This window comes from Cyprinodon tularosa, unplaced genomic scaffold (genome assembly GCF_016077235.1).
Source record: "Cyprinodon tularosa strain WSP-4 unplaced genomic scaffold, ASM1607723v1 ctg476, whole genome shotgun sequence".
In the NCBI taxonomy this organism is placed as follows: Eukaryota; Metazoa; Chordata; class Actinopteri; order Cyprinodontiformes; family Cyprinodontidae; genus Cyprinodon; species Cyprinodon tularosa.
This window is the reverse complement of record NW_024039203.1, coordinates 582,006-604,066: the sequence shown is the minus strand read 5'-3', so window position 1 is coordinate 604,066 and position 22,061 is coordinate 582,006. Positions and strand designations below refer to the sequence as shown.

Genomic DNA, 22,061 nt, shown 5'->3' with positions numbered 1-22,061 from the left:
GGCCTTAGTCCTTTCAGTCCAATCTAAGAAAAAAATAAATAAAATATATATATATAACTGGAAAAGGTCAGCAAACAGTCATGTAATTCACATTGTCAAAGCAGTGAATGTGAATTTCCTTATAAAAATTATTGAGAGCTTCATTGTTAGTAGCTGTCCATGGTCCTGAAAAGAGTGCGACCCTTCAATGACAGTCACGTTTAATTTCATAAATGCAAAACATGCAGGAAAAAAGTAAAAACATAAATTCTATCAGTTCTAAGAGAGACTAGCGTTCACCTATATTGTATTTCTCGTTTTTTTATGTTTTGTTTGTTTGTCCTCTGTATTGTTTGGCTTGGAACAAAATTTTTGGCAACTTTGCATAGTGCCATATAAATATAAGTTTTACCCTTTTTATAGCTAAATAAAAGCTTACAACGTGTCAAAACCATTTTTCCGAACACAACCTTCCGATACATTTCACGTTATGCGGTGAAATGATACAGTATGGCACATTGAACTGTAAATTACACATATTCTGTATTTCACAGCATTGAGCACGTGAATTAATCATTGAACTGTCCAATCTGTGACAATGGAATTGTGTTTTGTACCTTTTTTTCTGAATAACTGATTACTAGGTAAAAGGGCAAAAACAAACTCTGCACTCACCTCTAGAGGAGAGTCTGGTTCATCCAGGATGTTCTTCTCATTGTGCATCCGCTGCATTGTCCCTGTAGAACTGGGCTCCATTATCAACACGTTCTGACTACCGGTTCCGCAGAACTTACTGTCACTCTTTCTGGAGTCAGTGGTCCTGCACACCTCGTAATTGTACACGTGTGGAAGGGTCCCTGTTCCCAAAGTGTCTGAGTAACGTGGTGGATAATAAGGAATCACAGGAAGGTTGGAGTGATACAGGATGCAGGACTGTCTCCATCTGTAGATCTTCACTGATATAATAACCACCAAACATGTGATGAAGAGGAATGAGACCACAGCCAGGGCCAATACCAAGTAAAAAGTCAGATTTTCATTGTACTCCTTATGTGAAAAATCAGTAAAATCTGAGAGCACTTCAGGGAAGCTGTCCGCCACCGCCACGTTAACAATAACTGTTGCTGAACGAGAGGGCTGCCCGTTGTCCTCCACTATAACAGTCAGTCTCTGTTTCACAGCATCTTTATCAGTCACCTGACGGATTGTTCTTATTTCTCCATTCTGTAAGCCCACGTCAAACAGCGCCCTGTCTGTAGCTTTCTGCAGTTTATAGGAGAGCCAGGCATTCTGTCCAGAGTCCACATCAGCAGCCACCACTTTAGTCACCAGGTAGCCCACATCTGCTGAACGAGGCACCCTTTCAGCAACCATAGAGCCACCTGTCTGGACTGGGTAAAGAATCTGTGGGGGGTTATCGTTTTGGTCCTGAATCAGGATTTTCACGGTCACATTACTACTGAGTGGAGGAGAGCCTCCATCCTGCGCTTTGACCACAAGCTGAAACTCTTTTATTTGCTCATAATCTAACGACCGCAGTGCTGTCAGAACTCCGGTCTCAGCGTTTAAAGATATATATGCAGAAACTTGATTACCATTGACCTGTGTGTCCTCTAAAAAATAAGATATTCTAGCGTTTTGATTCCAGTCAGAATCCCGCGAACAAACAGCAAATATGGAATAGCCCGGTGGATTATTTTCCATGATGTAGGCAGAATAGCTACTTTTGTCAAACACTGGAGCGTTGTCATTAACATCCGATACCTTAAGATGCAATTTTGTCGAAGTAGTCAGAGGAGGAGAACCAAAATCGGTAGCTTTTATCGTTATGTTATAATCTGTGACAGATTCTCTGTCCAACTCTTGATCCAATATCAAATTGTAATAATTTGTTAAAGATAATTCAATTCTAAAAGGAATGTTTCCTTCTAATGAACATTTAATTCGACCATTTTTGTCAGAATCAGCATCTTTTATGTTCAAAATAGCGACTGTTGTACCAACAGGGGCGTTTTCTAATATTGGACTGGAAAAAGACATTACACTTATCACTGGGGCATTATCATTGATATCAACAACATCAACTATAACTTTACTTGTCCCGATTAATCCACCCTGATCTTTTGCCTCAACTCGCACCTCATATTTTTTCTGTTTCTCAAAATCTATTTCACCAAACACATAAATAGTGCCCATACTATTATCAATGCTAAAAATATCTGCAGCACTTCCTTTTGTTTTAGACAAACTAAAAGCGATTAACCCGTTTGATCCACTGTCAGCGTCTGTGGCATTCACAGTAATAACACTTGTACCTTTAATTGTGTTTTCTACCACAGAAGCTTTATAAACCGATTGGTTAAAAACAGGAATATTGTCGTTAGCATCTAATACAGTCACATCTATATTCACCGATCCAGATCTCTGCGGTGTTCCTCCGTCCAATGCGATTAGTTTAAAATGCAGATTAGGACGTTGTTCTCTATCTAAAGGCTTTTGCAGCACCATTTCAATATTTTTACCTCCGTCTGGGTTTACATGTTGTTTTAGAATAAAATTGTCATTTGGTGACAGAACATAATCTTTCAACGCGTTTTGGCCTACATCTAAATCCTCTGCGGTCTGCAGTGGAAACTGCACTCCTATGGCAGCTGATTCGCTTACCTCAAACCTGATTGATTTATCTTTGCTTGGAAATACCGGAGCGTGATCATTTATATCCAAAACCTCTACAGTTATTCTGTGCAGTTCCATCGGATTTTCCAGTATTAATTCAAAACTAAAGCTGCATGGTGTGGTGTCCCCACATAGCTGCTCCCGGTCTATTCTTTCGTTCACAAGAAGGATCCCTTTGTCTGTATTCAGCTCGGTGTATTGAACGTTTTCTCCCGTCACGATACGGGCGCGTCCAGATCGGAGCCTTTTCACATCCAAACCAAGATCCTGTGCCACATTACCTATGACAGAGCCCTTCTTCATTTCCTCTGGTACAGAATAACGAATCTGTCCATCTACAATGTAAATAAAATGAAGCAGAAAAACAAGCAGTCCGATTTGCCGCTGCAGTACGGTAAATAGTCGCCATTGTATCCACCGGAGAGAAACGCGTCTTAAATTTCCCATCATTTGAAGAGAAAAATAAAAAGATTCGGTCCAAAGGTATATTTCTTCTACTGTTGCTTAAAATTGAATTTTATATTCTTTGTCTTGGTAAAAGAAACAAAGAAAAAAACAGTTATTCTTTCGTCAGTAGGTTAGAACCAGCCCTTTAAATTCAGAACAAACTAAAGAGAGCCTCCTCCTCTGCATGCCCTATGAAGACAGGCTTGGATACAAAATGCACATAAAATCTTTTACTGACCAACAGCGTCGCTTAGAGTCTGAATGAGAAACATCAAAAGACTCTCAAAGACTAGAAATCATTTATAATTTGTCAGATTAAAGGGCACTAAAAAAAGAAAAACATGATTTCGATTTCTCCCACACGTAATTCAAATAATCATGCTCATTTTTCTTATAATTTTAATGATAAAAATATCTATAAGCATAAAAAAATCGGGTTTTTAAAGTTCTTTTATGTTGAGTAAGGACATATTTTTCCATCACCGTTGAAAAAATACGAAATTAAATAAATCAAATTATTGAATAAATCGACAATGAATAATTGTAGAATCAGATAAATAAAACAGAACTTTGCAATTAAACATTAAATTACCCAGGGGCACTGGTAGTTTGTGCAATTTATCAAACAGATTAAATGGATGCCTGATAACAAGTATGACAGGAGTTTCCGGACGTCTGAAACTTCGCGTCTTTTATTCCAGTGAATTTCTAACAGGTATATCACTGCATAGCTTCTTAATTTATTTTGACTTTAATTTAACATTTTTAGGTTTTACTATTTGATTATTATTCTTGCTCCTTGAAGCACACCGGTCAAAGTGCAAATGGTGGAGTGATTTTTACGTTTCTTCTGCTGCTCGAGATGGAATAAAAAATATTAAAAACAACTTGTTTTGCTTTGATTTTATCATTTATTTTGATATTTTGATTGTTCTTTCTTTTTTTTTCTTTTTTTGCGGTGCAGCGCTTTCGTCATATTTTTAATATTGTTCCATGGACTAAAAAAAGACGTTTACAACATGAAACAGCCATTTTACTATGAGAAGTTTCTTTCAAATATAGTGTTATGCAGAAGAATGGAATGACACATTACTCTTTCTGATGAATAATTTAAGTTATGCTTAAATACCTAAATTAATGAAACTATAATTTTTATATTTCCTTAGGAGTTATATTTACATTTTTAAATTTAAACTATATCACTTTTTTGTGATTCAGTGTTTTTTATTTGAGAAAAAATTCCCAAGCTGGAAAACAGGAACATTACAAAGTCAGTGATTAATTCCCACCCGCCCCACCACAACCTTAGATACAAATCACATGACCCAATACAAATAAAAGAAATACATAAATAAAAAGGACAAAGCATGTGAGACATCTCATTGTGCGTGATTCGCCAGCAAGTCTGAAACTCCCTTTGCAGTTCTTTCCAACATTTGTATGGTTGATACTCTTCCCGCATGTATTCTTCCAGTAGACAGTTCCATCATTATAACATCTTGAAAGTATACCAGCCATTTTTTAATAGGAAGCCAATGTGGGGGGAGCCATCTCTGAACAATTACTTTTTTTGCTGCTGTTAGGCCTGCGAGCAACACTTTTTGCTGTTTCTCTGTACATTCAAACTGTGAGTCATCATTTAGTAACAGCAAACTTGGTTGTAATGGTATCTCTAATTCTAATAATTCAGATAGATCAAAAAGAATTAACCTGTTCACAATCCCAAACCATGTGTTTATAGGTACCTGGAATATCTTTATTGCATAGACTACAGCATAGGCTGTTTGTGTGCTTCACATGGAACCTATCGATGGGCATCCAGTATGCCCTATGACAAAACTTGAAATTAATCAACTGGTGATTGGGGTTCTTTGATGCACTGAAAACGTTATTCCATACCCTTTCCCATTCTATGGAATCTGTCTCTAAATCACTTTACCACTTAGCTACTATAGGAATGGTAGAGTAGGATGATTTCAAGAGCCAAAAACTATATCACTTTAAGGTAAAACATGAAAGCATGAAATTATAACTCACCTCTAGAGGAGAGTCAGGTTCATCCAGGATGCTCTTCTCAGCATGCATCCGCTGCATCGTCCCTGCAGAACTGGGTTCCATAATTAACATCTTCTGACTTCCATCCCTACATAACTTATTGTCACTGTTTTTCAAATCAATTGTCCTGCACAACTCGTAATTGCACATGGGTGGCAGAGTCCCTGTTCTCAAAGTATCCGAGTAACGTGGTGGATAATATGGAATCACAGGGAGGTTGGAGTGATACAGGATGCGAGACTGTCTCCATCTGTAGATCTTCACTGATATGATAACCACCAAAGATGTAATAAAGAGGAAAGAGACTACAGATAGAGCCAACACTAGGTAAAATGTCAGGTTTTTGTTGTAATCCTTGTCGTGTATGAAATCAGTGAACTCCGAGAGCACTTCAGGGAAGCTGTCCGCCACCGCCACGTTAACAACAACCGTAGCTGAACGAGAGGGCTGCCCGTTGTCCTCTACTATAACAGTCAGTCTCTGTTTCACAGCATCTTTATCAGTCACCTGACGGATTGTTCTTATTTCTCCATTCTGTAAACCCACTTCAAACAGCGCCCTGTCTGTAGCTTTCTGCAGTTTATAGGAGAGCCAGGCGTTCTGTCCAGAGTCCACATCAACAGCCACCACTTTAGTCACCAGGTAGCCCACATCTGCTGAACGAGGTACAATTTCAGCGATCACAGAGCCACCAGTCTGGACTGGGTAAAGAATCTGTGGGGGGTTATCATTTTGGTCCTGGATGAGGATTTTTACGGTCACGTTATTACGAAGTGGAGGAGAACCTCCATCCTGTGCACTAATTACAAAAACAAAATCCTTGATCTGTTCATAATCAAACGAGCGAACGGCATGGATGAGGCCGCTTTGTGAATTAACTGAAATATATTCAGAAATCGGGGACCCACCGATGTCTCTGTCCTCCAAAATATAGGCAACCTGAGCATTTCTGTTTTCATCTGAATCTTGAGCACTAAGAGTTAAAATTGAGACGCCTGGAGAGTTGTTTTCTTTAACTACAGCGCTAAAAATGTTTTTTGTAAACACAGGGGCATTGTCATTAATGTCTGATAGCTTTAGATTTAATATTTTTTTGGTCGAAAGAGAAGTTGAACCTTGGTCTGAACAAACAAGAGTAATGTTGTATTCTGAAACAGTTTCTCGATCTAATTCAGCATCAGTTGTCAAAGCATAATAATTTCTGACATTCGACTTGATTTTAAAAGGAACATTTCCTTCAATTCTGCATCTAATTTGCCCATTTTCTTCTGAATCTAAGTCTTTAACATTAAGGATACCGATTGTTGTACCGATTGGTGAGTCTTCTGCCACTGGGCTATTGAATGACATAATGTTAATAACAGGGGCGTTATCGTTTACATCAATAATCTCAATTTCAACTTTGCTTGAATCTGTGAGTCCTCCTTGATCTTTAGCTTCAACTCTGAACTCTATTTTTTTGTCCTTCTCAAAGTCAATTTCTTTAGTCACATATATTGTTCCTGTAGTATCATCTATATCAAAGAGGGTAGCTTTTCCTGATTTTGATTTTGAAATAGAATAAGTTATTTTTGCATTTAAACCACTGTCAATGTCACTCGCATTAACAGTGATAACATAAGTACCCTTTGGTGCATTTTCGACCACTGTAGCCTTATATACTGTTTGATTAAACACCGGAGCATTGTCATTAAAATCGAGAATATTAACATCTATTAATACCGTACCAGATTTCTGCGGGGTTCCGCCATCCACAGCAAGCAGCGTTAGAGAAAGGTGTGGCTGTACCTCTCTATCTAAGGCTTTCTGGAGCACAATTTCAGCATATTTACTTCCATCTGGATTAACATTTTGTTTTAAGACGAAATTGTCGTTTTGAGTTAAAATGTAGTTCTGCAAGCCATTCTGGCCGACATCATCATCATCCGCGCTCTCTATTCTAAAACGGGAGCCGACAACTACAGATTCGCTGATTTCAAATTTCAAGTGATTATTTTGGAAGATGGGAGCGTTGTCGTTCACGTCCAGGACCTCTATAGTAACTGGATGAAGCTCCATTGGATTTTCAAATAAAATCTCAAAGGTAAAGCTGCATGGTGTAGTATCTCCACAGAGCTGCTCTCGGTCGATTCTTTTATTCACAATTAAAGTCCCTTTATCTGCCCTCAGCTCGATGTACTGGATGTTTTCTCCCGTCACGATGCGGGCCCGACCAGAACGGAGCCTCTTCAGATCAAAACCAAGGTCCTGAGCAATGTTGCCAACCAGAGAACCGATTTTTAGCTCCTCTGGGATCGAGTACCGTACCTGACCCTTTGTCAGATGAAGAAAGGATAGAAGAAAAAGACACATCCTCGATCGCCATCTCACACCTATTTCTGGCTGCAGGTCTTTAAAATCCATGTAGGCCTATAACATAAAATCTTCAAGCGAACAAAACTCAGAGATTCGTTTTCTTTTAAATGATATTAGCGTTCCGATATAGGTTTTTTAACCCTGAAATCAACGTCTACTCTTCCCCTGATGTAAAATGCAGTGGCAAAGGGATAAAAAAGAATTGCGATTAAATGCACACAATAGACGCAGCCGCTGATTCACTAGACATCAGCGTCACTTAGAGGAGGAAATAGGGAACTCCTATCACTCTCTCTCTCTCTGTAAGATTTTGGATAACTACGTCTAACAAAATTGTATAAAAGAGGACTTCACTATCGGAGTCGCAATATCTCAAAACATTATAAAATAACGCACAGTAAGATACAAATTTTTCAAATAATAATGCGAGTTGACAAAGCATCCAAAATAATGAGGCAAACTTTGATTTATTCCGAATCATGAAAGCCACAAAAACATATAATTATTTAAAAAAAAAATTCTCGAAATGGATGGATGGATGGATGGATGGATGGATGGATGGATGGATGGATGGATGGATGGATGGATGGATGGATGGATGGATGGATGGATGGATGGATGGATGGATGGAAGCTCAAAATAGAGTGCAGAAAAGTAAAACTTATCGAGCTCTACTATAGAATTCCTAAGTAATGCATTCAAACAACAAACCCAATGACATCCGTTCCTAGTGAACATGACTATGTCAAGAAAATCATATATACAGGTATAAAATAGGTAACTACTCGCATTATACATAGATATTACCACTCTACACATTTTTATTCTAATACCAGCGATATAAGAGGAAATACCACAAGGTAAGTGTGACACATAATGCATGCATCAATATCCATGTGACCAGATAATTTATTTGTAATTTCACTTCATAAATAGTTGAGACCTAGAAAAAAGAAATATGTTGTATAATTACCGGTCTAAAAATAAACAAAAACAACAATATAGGTAAATAAAGGTAAATATGAAAACAAGTAATAAAGGAAAGGTGTATTAAGCAATTAAAACTCTGAAATATTGCTTTATATTAATGAAAGAAAGAATTTAATAAGATACAATTTTAACATATTTAAATAATGGGAAATATTGTTTGTACTTTCTGTGATTTTGATTATGTTTGTAATATTACAGTTTTCTCAATCTGTTTGGTGCAATTCTCAGACCGAAATTAATATTCACTCAACTAGTTGTTCAATCTTATAATTTGGATACAATAATATATATATATATATATATATATATATATATATATATATATATATATATATATATATATATATATACAGCTGCAGCATCTAATTTTTTCTTTTAGCATTTATAATCTTGAACTAAATATATTAAACTATAATATATTTAATATATAATAACAACTTCAGAGTATTTTATCTTTCTGATATGCTTTTCTTTTCTGCTTTGTGTTTTTCCTTTCTGCTGTAAAAAGTAACAAAAATGTAGTTCTATTTAAATGAGCTTTTCCTGTATGCTGTATTTTGTCTTCTTCTCTTCACCACTTGCACCTAAATTCTACCGATGTGGGACAATGAAGGATTTTCTATTCTATTCTATTCTATTCTAATCAATTATATTCTATTATATTCTATTCCATTTTGACTTTTTATAGCACTTTATTTACACAATTCAAAACATATAAACAATTGACGTAAAACAAGTGTCAGTTAAAAATCCCTATTAATGTAAAAACAAATGTCAGCTAAAAATTAGTAAATGAGGAGCTTGACAGAAAAGGATGGAATCCTAACAGGATAAAATCCTCCATGTTCTGTTATTCTATTTTAAAAGAGGGTCTAAATCCTAATTCTTAGAAGCATAGTCTGAAAACTTATTTTTTATTTAATTCACAGTAAATTATCCAAACTAACACAAATTCTTCAGCAACAGCATGACAGGAGTGAACCATTTATACCAGCCCGATTTAAAAATAAAACATAAATAGAGAGATTCAACACTTTCCTCCTAAATGCTTGCCTTGACCAAAAAAAATTTTTAGGAATTAAATATCTTCTGAGAAAGGTAAAAAAAATGTAGTTTTGAGGGACAAAAAAAAAAAGGTTGGGAAAATTTTATCAAACAAATTAATATCATACAAAAATTAGAGAAAGAAATAGAGCCATATAAGAAAATAGTACTAAGATAAATTATATGACTAACCAATGAAATCAATTAAGTTTTGGTATTTCAGTACTTTATTGCATTCAGTTGAGCCTTAGTTATCTGTTACACTTCATACTGGGTTTAATTTCTAAATTTCTTTTAATTTATGTAGGGATTTGTTTGCTCTGTACAAAAAAGAAAATTATATAAGTGCTTAATTAGATCAAAATGTAAAAAATATTGTATTTCATAAAACACGTGTAGGGGGGACTTTTATATATGAACAGAACACTGTTCATATATATAAACACTGTTCCTGTCAGTGATGAGTCCAGTGACCTACATTTGAGTGAAAAATCAACATCCACATTGCACCACACTTACAAATACATCAACCACAGCACGTAAGTTTAAATGCTGCACATTTTGTACTAGCCTGTGGGTGGAGGTACATGTTTAAGTTCTAAATGCCTTAAACAATTTAAAGGCTTTCAATTTAAAACACGATTCGAAAAACAGAATATGTGCCTCACAGTGATGCATAATTCAGGGAAAGACTGCACAGCAGAAAGATGGATAATAGATGTGGTGCAACGATAGGAAAGAAAAAGATTGCACCCAGGATTGGGTTTCTGAAGCAGTGCAATGCAGCACCTAAGCATTTTTAGTGTTACCAGAAAAAAAGTAAACAAAAAAGGAAAGAAATGGACAAAAAAACAAATGGAAGAGACATGTTGTAATGCGATGAGAAGTGTGTGTCTGTGTGTGGTCTTGTTTTTGTGACAGTGTGGGGCTTTAATCTGTTTACACAGTCACGTCATGGGGACCTATGTCTTTATGGGGACTACTATCCTGGTCCCCATATGGTAAAGCTTTTTGTCTTTGAGCCTGAGTTAGGTTGAGGACTAAGACGTGAATTCAGTTCAGGTAAGGGTTAAGGTCAGGTATATGTTGGGGTTAGTGTAAGGGTCCAGATTAGGCCATATAAAATGAATGCATCAAAGAAATTTCCCCATAAGTCACAAAAAACAAGCGTGTGTGTGTGTTTGTGGGGGCATTTAAGAACAAAGAAAGTCATCTTACCTATAAGTATATAGAGAGAAGATATTTCATCCATGATGATGACCATAAAAAGAAAAGAGAAAACACAAGAGATTAGTTTTATACAACCTGCAAAACATATTTTTAATAGGTCCTGAAAAATGAAAAAATGTGTAAAACATCAATGTCATGGATTTGTAAAAGTTCATTAATAAAAAGTCAGGTCCTATACAACACAATAGGAAAATGACAGTTAAATGCTTCTAGGTGGAGGTAATAGGTGAAAGTCATGTGAGACCTGGTGTTGCTAGATAGTAATATGACAGTGCTGAGAAATTGATTGTCCCTGGCATCACATATCCAGATTTATGCAAACCAAAAAAGACTAAAACCAGAAACACATCTGTCAAGGTTTAGAGCACTGCTTTGGACTTAACGAAGCCAAGGAGCTCAGAAACCTTGTAGAAGTTGTCAAAAAGATCCACTTAAGATACAATTCAGCTAATCCTCACAATGAAGCCGGCAAAAGTTGGAATACGTTTTTGTTTTTACAATCTGATGACTCATCTTCTATATTTTAATTCTTTGGGCCTAATCAAATGTTTTGCATTTGGTAATCATGTTTTATCAATAAAGCAACAAGGCTCAAGTGTCAAAAGCAAATTTTACAGGCTATTGATGAACAAAATACATATATAAAATAAACGATTATTATTTTAAGCTTCTATTTGATCAAGGACAGAACTTATAACAATACTGTATATTAAATACAATATGATGCGTTTGTAGTTGTTTTTCAAACATTTTATACATGAATAAACACAATAAAAGAACTCCCTTTAAGGAAGAAATAAGCAAAGAAACACATATTATTCCAAAATGGCTACAAAGAAAGCTACAGGGAAACACAATGTTCTAAAGTTTGCAGATCTTCTTAGAGCTCTTTACTGTATACTAAATAACTTTTAGTAACTCCGTTAACATGACAAGGCAATATGGACTTATTATTCATATTATCTGGGGGATTGTTTGCTTAGAGGTTTGAGCAGTGTGCTTGTCTTTTAAGAAGGTTGCAAGTATGCGGTTCGATCCTCACAGCCTCCACTCTCTGTGTGCCTGAGCAAGACTCTCAACCCCACACACCTCCCTGGGTGGCACACAATGGCAGCCCACTGCTCCCAAAGGGGACTGGTTAAATGCAGAGGTTTCTCCAGTGTGAGACCCAAAAACTTAATTTTTTTAACTATATTATGGTGATATTAATCTTTGGAATCCAGGACATCAGAGCCTGTTAGAGAATAATCATTACCAACCCACTTTGTAGAAATGGTAAAAAACTGATCAAGCTGTTTAGCTGCTGTGCAATTTGTTTAAATGCTTACCTTTGTATGTTTTATACCATTTCTTCCTCTATCTACTTTTGCTACTTTTGCACCAACAAAGATAACTTTGGTTTTGCTATATTTACCTCTATACAAACACAAAATAGTCATAAATCAACAGAAAACTATGGTATGTTGGGCCTCATGTAAGAAGCGTTTGTATAAACAAATTTGTTCTTAAAGGGTTTGTATGAGTGATTTAGGAGAAAATCCCTCAGTCACATTTTTTCCCTCATATTTCTAATCTTCTCTCAGGTAGGACAAATGTTATAAGTGCTCCAGACTTGAGGGAGGAGTCAGCTGTTATACAGATCTAGTTTTCCACTTAATGACTATTTGTTAACTAAAAGCCTCTGTCCATTATTATTGGGTTACATTTTTATATACTACGCACCTTCAAACCAAAATCAATTTTTAATCACTGAAAACAGAACTATCAGGCACTACACTGGCAGCTGGCACGTCAATATCCAAGGGGATTCTGGTTTAAATTTTGGTAATTTTGTTGAAAGAACAAACAGTCAACAAGCTGTGTGTGAGAACAAGCTACTGTTAAAAAAAAACATTTCAAACAAAAATTAGATACAAAGTACAGAATGAAGGATTGGTGATGTGTTGCTTCTTGAAACTTTTTCTAAGGTATGCATTAAGTTCACTTCATATCGCCGCCTCGGCTTTGTTATTTGTGGAAAGTTTGGGTCTGTCTGAATTCACCAAATTAGAATTTTTACCCATTACATTTTGTTTTACAATAATGTAATGTACAGTACAATGAAGGGTTGTCGGACAAGGTCTATTTAGAGATCTAGGTTTAGTAGCTACATGTAAGTGTATGTATTAAAAGGAATTTTTGCCGAACTGTGTGTTGTGTTGGTTGACGGTGAACTGATATGAAGTATTTACATCAAATGTTGCACCTCTTACCTCTACCAGTAGATTTCATCAACTATAATCCTTTTATTAGGCATGTTTTGGACACAAAATTCACATCAAATTTTTTTTTCTATTATTATTATTATTATTGTAACTATTATTATTTGTTTGGTCTTTTAATTCTGCTGCTCAGCTCTCAGCAAGCAAAGCCTAGAGTTCTAAATTGGTAAAGTCTCTCTTTTTGTCTCCATTTCCACTTTTTTGAATGAAAATGGTCTGACAAGCGCTGGAACTCATAGCCTTATATGGGATTATCAGGCAGTAATTATGTAGTTTTGCAATTCCTATAAATGCCTACTCACTTACACACAGGTGGAATGTATTACATTAACAAGGATAATTTATGCATTTATCTGAAGCCAAGCACGTTTGTTTAATCTGATATGGCGCACTGTACAATTCATAGAAATTAAAGGTGGACATGCTAATCTTAACTAGTCTGGTTTTGGGATTCTCATGAGTACGGTATTAAACTATACATCTTTGAAATATCTTCATTTAATATGACATTTAATGCTTGTTTTGATACTTAGACGGATGTATTTTTCGGTTATATTAAAACTGTAAATGCATGTGAATGTTAAACCCTAGAATTTATTAAATACAAAACATGTTATAAATACTTTCATTTAATGATAAAAGGGGAGCGTGAGTAAATATATTGTAAAAAGTGAGAAGAAGAATATGACACATGATTAATAAAGCATATTTTATGTTGTTTTTGTGAATGTAATGACTAGAATAGCTTAAAGAAGCTCTGGCCATGATATTTTGATTCTGGGCTTTTTTTTTGGACTGTCGCATAACTAGTCAATATAGACATTTAGATAACTAAATTAATAGATTACTAAAAGTCTAATAAATCCTCTCTTTGGGAAGTTCTCATCAGCTCAACACCTGTGCTGTGTTATGGTGTCCTATATGGCCTCTGAGCTGAGTCTTGGAGGAGCATCACATGCTGTTTTCCTTTCTGCTACTAGCATCCATTTTGAATGGATATATTTCCAATACAAAACGCCTTTTATAAACCTTTGGTGTGATAAAAAAAAAGAGTGAAAATCTAATAAAAGATGTGTTGTACCATATTTAAAGTCATTTGTTCAATTCAAGTGTGCTTAACTCCTGAAAACTCCATAAATCAATGCATTATGACAAATATAACATGTCAGGTTTTTGAAAACATAATAGCCTTTTTTATGTGCATTTAAATTTTAAAAATACTCCATGATGCGTCAATTCCACCCCTTTAAGTTATTTGTTTTCAGGATTTATAGAAAAGAGATCATTATATATAGTTTTGTTGACATTTGCAACATACTTTTATGGAGAATGTGAGAAAATATACTAATAGTTTTCTTAGAATTCAAAATGTAGAGCAATGAAATATTTACAAACAGATATAACTTGCAGAAAAATTGTTAAGTTAAAAATGTATGAATATGGTGAACCTTAATATTCAGAGAAGATAGTTTCTTACCCAATTAGATTTTTATGTAAAATACATTTTCTGTGGTTATTTATGTTGCAATTTAAAACCAGAAACCTAGGAAAGCTTGCTTGGAAAATGATCAGAGAGTCTTGGTCCTGAATTGCTTCAGCAATGTTTAAGTTATATTCCTTGTCTCAGAAGCTGTAGATTTGTGTTTTATAATTTGACCCACAATATGTTCAATAAATAACATAGGTCAATGAGCTTTTATTTGTATAAAACTAAATGGCAAGGTGTAAAGCACAGTGAAGATCCTACTTTAAAATTCTGTTAGGAAATTTTCTAGAGCAGTGCTACCGTGACCTAGATAGAAGTACAGAGAAATTAAGCACAGCTTGTCCTCCTACCATGGCTGAAATTAGAAGCGTAAATCTTCCTGCAGCAATGCAACAGCAAAAATGCAGATGAATGTAAAAGGTTAGTTGTTTTATGACTAAAGTAAGTAGCTTCACCACATTGAAAAAGCCTGCAAAATGCAGGAATGGCAAAGCAAAGATTCTTAAAAGACAAAAAACTGTTTTTTGTTTGTTTTTTTTTATAAAACTGTAAGCAACAACCTGATAAAGGTTTAGACTCATTTTGATATGATATGTGGATTCCGGCTGATACTGTAAGTGCTGCTATTTGTTGTGGATATAAGCTCAATGCTGGTTACTTTCTCATAGTTTACTGCTGTGTGTTAAATGGAAATGAAAGAAGAAAGAGTAAGGATGAAATTAATGTATATATATCCTGGAGGCAATCATACTCAAAATACAACATTCAATTAATTATTTAATGTATCATTGTTGCAATATTTTAACATTACATCAATATATAATAAAAATTATATATATATATATATATATATATATATATATATATATATATATATATATATACATTCACATAACATTAACTAATACAACTTATTTTTATGTTTGGTGATAAACAAACTGAGGAAAAAAATACAGTAATCTATATCACTTTTTTTTTCTATGTTTTCAGAAAGTAGACCTTTTACTCAAATCATGCTCTGAATATATAACATATGACATTATTTTGTGTCACACAAGAACTCAAATTTTACTCTATGAAAAGAAAACATGTTACATAACTAAACCTATAACTGACAAACATAAAAATGTAATTGAGTTAATGCAAAATTTATGAAATAAATACATACTTAAGTAGTTACTAACAGATAGGTACTGTAATCTCACACATTAATCATGCTCCCTTCAAAAAGCAAAGAAGATAAAACAAATACAAAACATTGCAAAATTATTCATGCATTATCTTGATAGTAGGTAATAAGTGTTTTGCCGAGGTTGACACACAGTAGGCAGTAAAAAGCTGTATCCAACACTAATAGACATAAATTATATATTCACTTATTTATTTGGTTCTTTTTTTATTTTTTAGATAAACTATTTCATTGGTACGCTCTAAAATGGTCTGAAAATACAGAAAAAAGCAAATGTATCTACATCATATGCTGTTATAAAACCTTGGATAGGTATGCACTAAATGTAGAACAACCTTTTCACTGTACTGGTGAATATTTTCAGTCATCCAGGTCATAGTCATTCCAAAAAAAGTAAAACAAAAAAAAAAATACTTCTGGCGTTGGTTTCCAGGTTTGAAGATGTTTAGCTTCCCATCCAGGAAGCTTTTTCAATTCCAAAACATTTTTTTTTAATTGAAAAAGCTTCCTGAATGGGAAGCGAAACATCTTCAAACTTGGAAACTAAGTCCAGCCGACTGGTTTTTAGCTTATTTGGAAAAACCTTCTCAAAACCATTGAAACCACTGATGGTGTTCACTCTACCAGGATTTAAAAAAGCAATGCTACAGTAGGTGTTGCTGATTCTAATGATACAATATAAAGCATATCCAATTCTACTGCAAGTCAAACAAGTCAAAGTTTTACTATGCCTCGAAACATGTTTCTAAAATGTTTTACAATAAATGTGTGAATGATACTCCTCATGTCCATGCAGACATGAACTGTAGAATTAAATATTTTTATATTTGTTAATGAAATAATATCTACCAGAAATAGTGTAATTATGTTTCTTTTTTTTATAATAAGTCCATAGTATAGTTTTTTCTCAATGCCATTGTGTTATTGTATTACCTGTAGTTGACAGTCGTGCATTATTTTGGAAATACACATTAGTTTCTTTTTGCAGATTTTACATCTGCATTTTTTTAATAAACACAAAATACACATTTAACTCAAATATGACATAAATCCACTGTTTTCTTTAAGAATACCAGGACAATCCACCAAGTAATCTTGTTACTAAGAGTCCTATATAGGAATGTGTAAAATATGCCTGCATAATACAAAATGATTAATTTATAAATTAAATTGAACATTTTAAAGCTGTGCAACAGTTAGCGCTTATGAGAATGTTTTATTAGTACATATTCTTGAAAGACCATGCCATACAGAATACCAGCATAAGCAAATTGCAAAATTGCAAAAATATTTTGTCTTTGAGAAATGCAGTCTTTTAAGCATCCTTTTAATTGGAAAAAAATGTGATTAAAAACTGAAATATATAACATCACAGTACATTACATTGCATTATTGACAAACTCTTATCCTTTATGGTTTAAGAAATATATTATTGCAAAATTACCACATTGTTAGGTAATATTATACTTCTGGATGCCAACATTTCAAGTATTTTGCTAACAAATGTCAAAAAATGTTAACTACATCTATATTAGAATAGCAGCATTTCTCAGAGAAAACGTAACCTTTTTACAAGATGAACTCATCATATATTATTTTAAATAAGCAAGCATAGACAGATTTAGAAAATACTCTTAATGTAAATCATATACTTTCCAATAACTCCAGTTAAAATCTACAATGAGTGAACAAGTATCCTTTACTTGCAAGTTTTTATAACAAATTTAAAGTCATGAGTGCAAATCTTATGTATCAATTTAAGCACTCAAATGATTAAATCCACCTCTGCAGAAGTTGATAAAAAAATCTGAGGAAGGATAAATTTGCCCCAAAGTTTTTCCTGACCTACTATTTGATGCTCATTTTATCACATAACACGGGTGTGTTGGTCCTGCTCTAATCTTCAGACTGGGCCTCTCTGTGCTCAGACGCCTCAGCGTATTTTTTTGATAAGCTGCACTTCTCTTTTTAAGTATGTCAGTGTCTGTGTTTGATCCAAAACGAAAATCGCCTCTCCACGACCCTGTGGTCATGAAAGGGTCATATCGATCTTCTCTTAGTAAGGTTCCACACCGGCTAAAATCAGTAAGTGTTGAGGTGCAGTATGTTGTGGGGAAAACAGGTAGACTGCTTGTATTTGAACGGTAAACATAGCTGTGGTCACAGAAATTGAAATAAAACACACCACTGATTAACAAGACAAAAAGGAATGAAACAGTAGATAGAGCAATTATTAAATAAAACATTAAATTATCATTGTTCTCTGACTTATCTGCAAACTCATAAAATTCACTTAACACTGGCATCCCGTCACTCAGTGATATGCTGACTGTTGCAGTGGCAGACAGAGATTCACGACCGTTATCAGTTACCAAAACCACCAGAGTGTGTTTGGGTTCGTCTTCCTCCATGAATGTCCGCAGAGTTCTGATTTCTCCTGTATGCAGGTCTGCCATAAAAAGATTGGACCTTGTTGCTTTGATTATCCTGTAGGACAGCCAGGCATTATGGCCACTATCAGCATCAACAGCCACCACCTTGGTAACCAGATAACCTCCAGGTGCTTCAATTGGAACCACATCTTCAGCAATGAATCCTGATGTTTGAACAGGGTACAGAATAACAGGTCCATTGTCATTCTGATCCTGAATGAAAATGTTTACAGTACAGGTGGAGGAAAATTGAGGATCACCTCCATCTTGTGCCGTAATCTTCAGTTGGAAGTATGCAGACTGTTCATAATCAAATGTATAGGATGTAAAGAGCTCTCCTGTATTTTGGTTAATAGTGAAAAATGATGATAATTCTGAATTTGTATCCTGTGATATGTGATAAAGGATTTTAGCATTAGTTCCATCATCACTGTCCTGTGCTTCAAGTTTTATGACCAATGTGCCCACTGGTAGGTTTTCCAAAATATTGGCATTGTATACGTAGTGCGTAAATGTTGGTGGATTATCATTTACATCACTAACTAAAAGTGTTATGACTTTTACGCTCGAAAGTGAGGGTGAACCTGAATCAGTAGCGGTGACTGTGATGTTGTACTCTGGTTGGAATTCTCTGTCTAGTATTCCGTCAGTTACTAACATGTGATAGTTTTTTACTTCTGAGACTAGCTTAAATGGAACATTGTCTGGGATTGAACATATGACATGCCCGCTGTTGCCAGTATCCATGTCATAAATATTTATCAGGGCAACCATAGTTCCTGGCCTTGCATCCTCTGCGATGTTAGAAGATGCAGATTTTATTTCTATTACAGGTTTGTTATCATTTAAATCAATTATATCAATTACAAGTTTACAGTGTGAAGCCTGACCACCCCCATCTTTTGCTTGGACGCCCAGCTCATGTGAGCTTGCTTCCTCATAGTCTATAACACCTGCCACTCGAACCTCTCCAGTCAGAGGGTTGACTTCAATAACACCTCCCATCTTGTCAGACAGGTGGCTAAAGGAGTAAGTTATCTCTCCGTAGACACCCTCATCAAAGTCGGTGGCATTCAAAGTTGTTATAAGAGTCCCTTTGGCTGCATTCTCTGGAACAGATGCTTTGTAAAGTCTTCGGCTAAAGATAGGAACATTGTCATTAGCATCCAGAACACGGATGTGGATAAAAGCAGTTCCTGATCTGACTGGATATCCCCCATCAATTCCATTGATTTCCAGAAGATGTTCCGTTTCTGTTTCCCGGTCCAATTGCTTTTTAAGAACTAATTCCGGATAACTATTACCATTTATTTGGGAGCTCATTTCCAGAGCAAAGTGATCATTGTGGCTCAGTTTGTATTCCCGGATAGAGTTGGTGCCCAAATCGGGGTCATGTGCACACTCCAAAGGAAAGCGCCTCCCCAGAACTGTGGATTCAACTAAATCTAGTTTTATTTCCCTTGTAGCAAATTCTGGGTTGTTGTCATTTATGTCTGCGATATCTAGGACTAAGCTGCTTGCTTGTAGTGGATCTTCAAGTAAAAGCTGAAATTGGAGAATACAGCTGTTGGCTTGTGCACACAGCTCCTCTCTGTCTATTCGCTGGCTGATCAGAAGATTACCAGAGGCAGTGTCCAGTTCACAGAGCTGGCTGGTTCCTTCTGCAACAACACGGGCTCGACGTGCTTGAAGTTCAGACACCTGAAGACCAAGATCCAACGCAACATTACCAATAACTGAGCCCCTATTCATCTCTTCTGGAAGAACATAACGGAGTTCTCCATATGACACACCAAAAAGTGGAGCGCAGAGCAAAAAATATATCCACCATTTTAGGCTTCTGTGAAGATCCATCATACAGCTTGCTTTTGGAATGGATGCACAGTCAAAATCAGTCAAAATCCTTTAAATGTTACAGCGCTGCAAACACTTCTGCTACCCTACAGCCCTCTTCTTCTCTTGCCGACTTAATCATGCTCTATTAGGGATGCTGCCAGCTTATATTCTGCCCTATCTTTTTCTATTCTGCAACCTCTCTCTGTCTTTCTCTCTCTCCCTCTCTCTCTGACTCACTCTCTGCACTGGCACACTCTCCTCCTCTTTATCATGCACACAGACACAAATGCGCATCCATGCATAGCTCCCCTCCACTCAGTGCTCTAGTTCCACTGACACAGATTGGAAGAGACACAAACATCCATGACTTAGGTATTATAGAGGAGCGCCACCAAGAGACTGAAAAACTTGTTGCAAGTCATTATTCATCTTTTTATATCATGTTCGAAAAAAATCTGTCGTTGATATAGTAGATAATGTAAAATAGCATTTTATGGTTAAATAAATGAAATCAACATATCTGAAGCAGCTCAGGATGGTTAAAAGAAATGTGAACCTAAACACTGAGATGGGCAACATTTGTCACCATGACAAAACGATTACATATGAATCTCGTCATAGAAAATCTCTAGAGCACTGTTCCCTGGACTTACGTTTATAATAAAAAAAAAACACCCATGTTAGATCGTATTAGGTAGTTGCAAGACTGATGATAAAAGTGATCATAAGATTGTACTACCTCCTTCTAAGGTGCAACGGCATTCTTCACCAAAACAATATAACTTTGTTGCTCCTGACCTTCTCTAAGTATGAAAAAGATTATTTAAAGAAAACAGCTTTACAAAAAGTTGACAGGATAATTATTGCAATTGAAAATTCTGTACAGGGCATAAAATGTTCAATGATTTATATGTTAACTTTATAAACAAAGAAAATTGGAAAAAAAAAAAAAACATAAAAAGGTGGAATATCTTCATTTTGTTTTTAATTAAAAGTACCAAAAATAAATACCGTAATTAAAAAGTTTAATTCAAATTTTTTCACAAAAATAAAGAAAATAAACAAGTAATTGCATATTCTTACAAGGAACTTTGAAAATGTAAAGAATTTTACTTTATTAAACTTTTATAGGTGCTTTTGTTACTTTGGTGATTTATTTAAAGACAGACAGCAATTTTGTCACAAGATGAAATCCTATGATGTTATTTTTATTTTATTTAATCAAAGAGCAATAGAATAACAACTGCTTTTTACGTGAGCAGATTTTTTCAATATAATGAAATGAAATATTGAATGAGTTTAGAGATAAAACATCATGGTAAAGTTATATTTTTAATATAAAGTAAATCAGTTGGAAAAGGGAGCAGAATAATATGAGATACTTTTGTTTTATTAATATAACTTAAAGGGGAACGGCAGTTTTTTTTACATTTGGCCCTTGATTTTACGTTATTAAATCATTTTCCACTCACCAATATAGGTTTTGTGTCATTTGGAGCTGTTCTGAATATATTCCGTTAGGTTATATCCAAGTAACGTCTTCCTATGGGCGATCGACTTGAAGGCACAAACTGAACTGTTCATAATTTATAATTTATGGTACGCCAGCATTCATAACATGTAGGCAAATCTCTGTCCCCCAGACAACCCCGGTTATATTTTTTATGTTTATATCTTTTTAAAACGAAGCGGCACGTGTATGACATCATCAGCGTGTGCCGGCTACCGTTCATTCTTCCTCTCTGCTGAACTGCTGCTAGTTTTACTCACATGCCTGGAAGATGTCTATTGCTACTACCACAGATGATCTTGCTCTCGAAATGGAATTGAATGATTCAAATTAGCTAGCCGAATGAATAGAAGGGCTAGAGCATAGCCGCCTTTTGCCCGGGCTTCCTGTTACAACTGCAGTGCGCATGCGCAGATGACGTCATACACGCGCCGCTTTGCTTTTAAGAAATATAAATATAAAAAATATAACCGTGGAAGTCTGGGGGACAGTGATTTGCCTACATGCTATGAATGCTGGCGTACCATAAATTATAAATTATGAACAGTTCAGTTTGTGCCTTCAAGTCATT

The 22,061-nt window shown here is 35.3% G+C and overlaps 4 protein-coding genes across 4 annotated transcripts in view; all 4 read right to left on the bottom strand.

Annotated features, from left to right (window-relative positions):
• Positions 1 to 146: 146 nt before the first annotated feature.
• Positions 147 to 3,296, bottom strand: LOC119794344 (protocadherin gamma-A11-like). The gene is made up of 2 exons (XM_038301864.1): positions 655 to 3,296; positions 147 to 182 (listed from the first exon to the last, which is right to left on the bottom strand). Exons 1-2 carry the CDS (start codon positions 3,103 to 3,105, stop codon positions 147 to 149), a joined length of 2,487 nt encoding a protein of 828 aa, XP_038157792.1. The 5' UTR covers positions 3,106 to 3,296.
• A 1,647-nt stretch (positions 3,297 to 4,943) lies between these two features.
• On the bottom strand, positions 4,944 to 7,783 carry LOC119794320 (protocadherin beta-16-like). The gene has a single exon (XM_038301808.1). It carries the CDS (start codon positions 7,558 to 7,560, stop codon positions 5,098 to 5,100), a length of 2,463 nt encoding a protein of 820 aa, XP_038157736.1. The 5' UTR covers positions 7,561 to 7,783; the 3' UTR covers positions 4,944 to 5,097.
• Positions 7,784 to 10,740: 2,957 nt separating this feature from the next.
• LOC119794358 (protocadherin beta-15-like) overlaps positions 10,741 to 22,061 on the bottom strand; it is a 36,007-nt gene continuing 24,686 nt past the window's right edge. Inside the window, exon 2 of the mRNA XM_038301881.1 lies at positions 10,741 to 10,764. Coding sequence (XP_038157809.1) covers positions 10,756 to 10,764 — 9 coding nt within the window. The 3' untranslated portion in view covers positions 10,741 to 10,755. The remainder of the gene's footprint in view (positions 10,765 to 22,061) is intronic.
• On the bottom strand, positions 16,189 to 20,433 carry LOC119794355 (protocadherin gamma-A6). Its single transcript, XM_038301880.1, has one exon. The coding sequence runs from the start codon at positions 19,999 to 20,001 to the stop codon at positions 17,572 to 17,574; it is 2,430 nt and encodes an 809-aa protein (XP_038157808.1). The 5' UTR covers positions 20,002 to 20,433; the 3' UTR covers positions 16,189 to 17,571.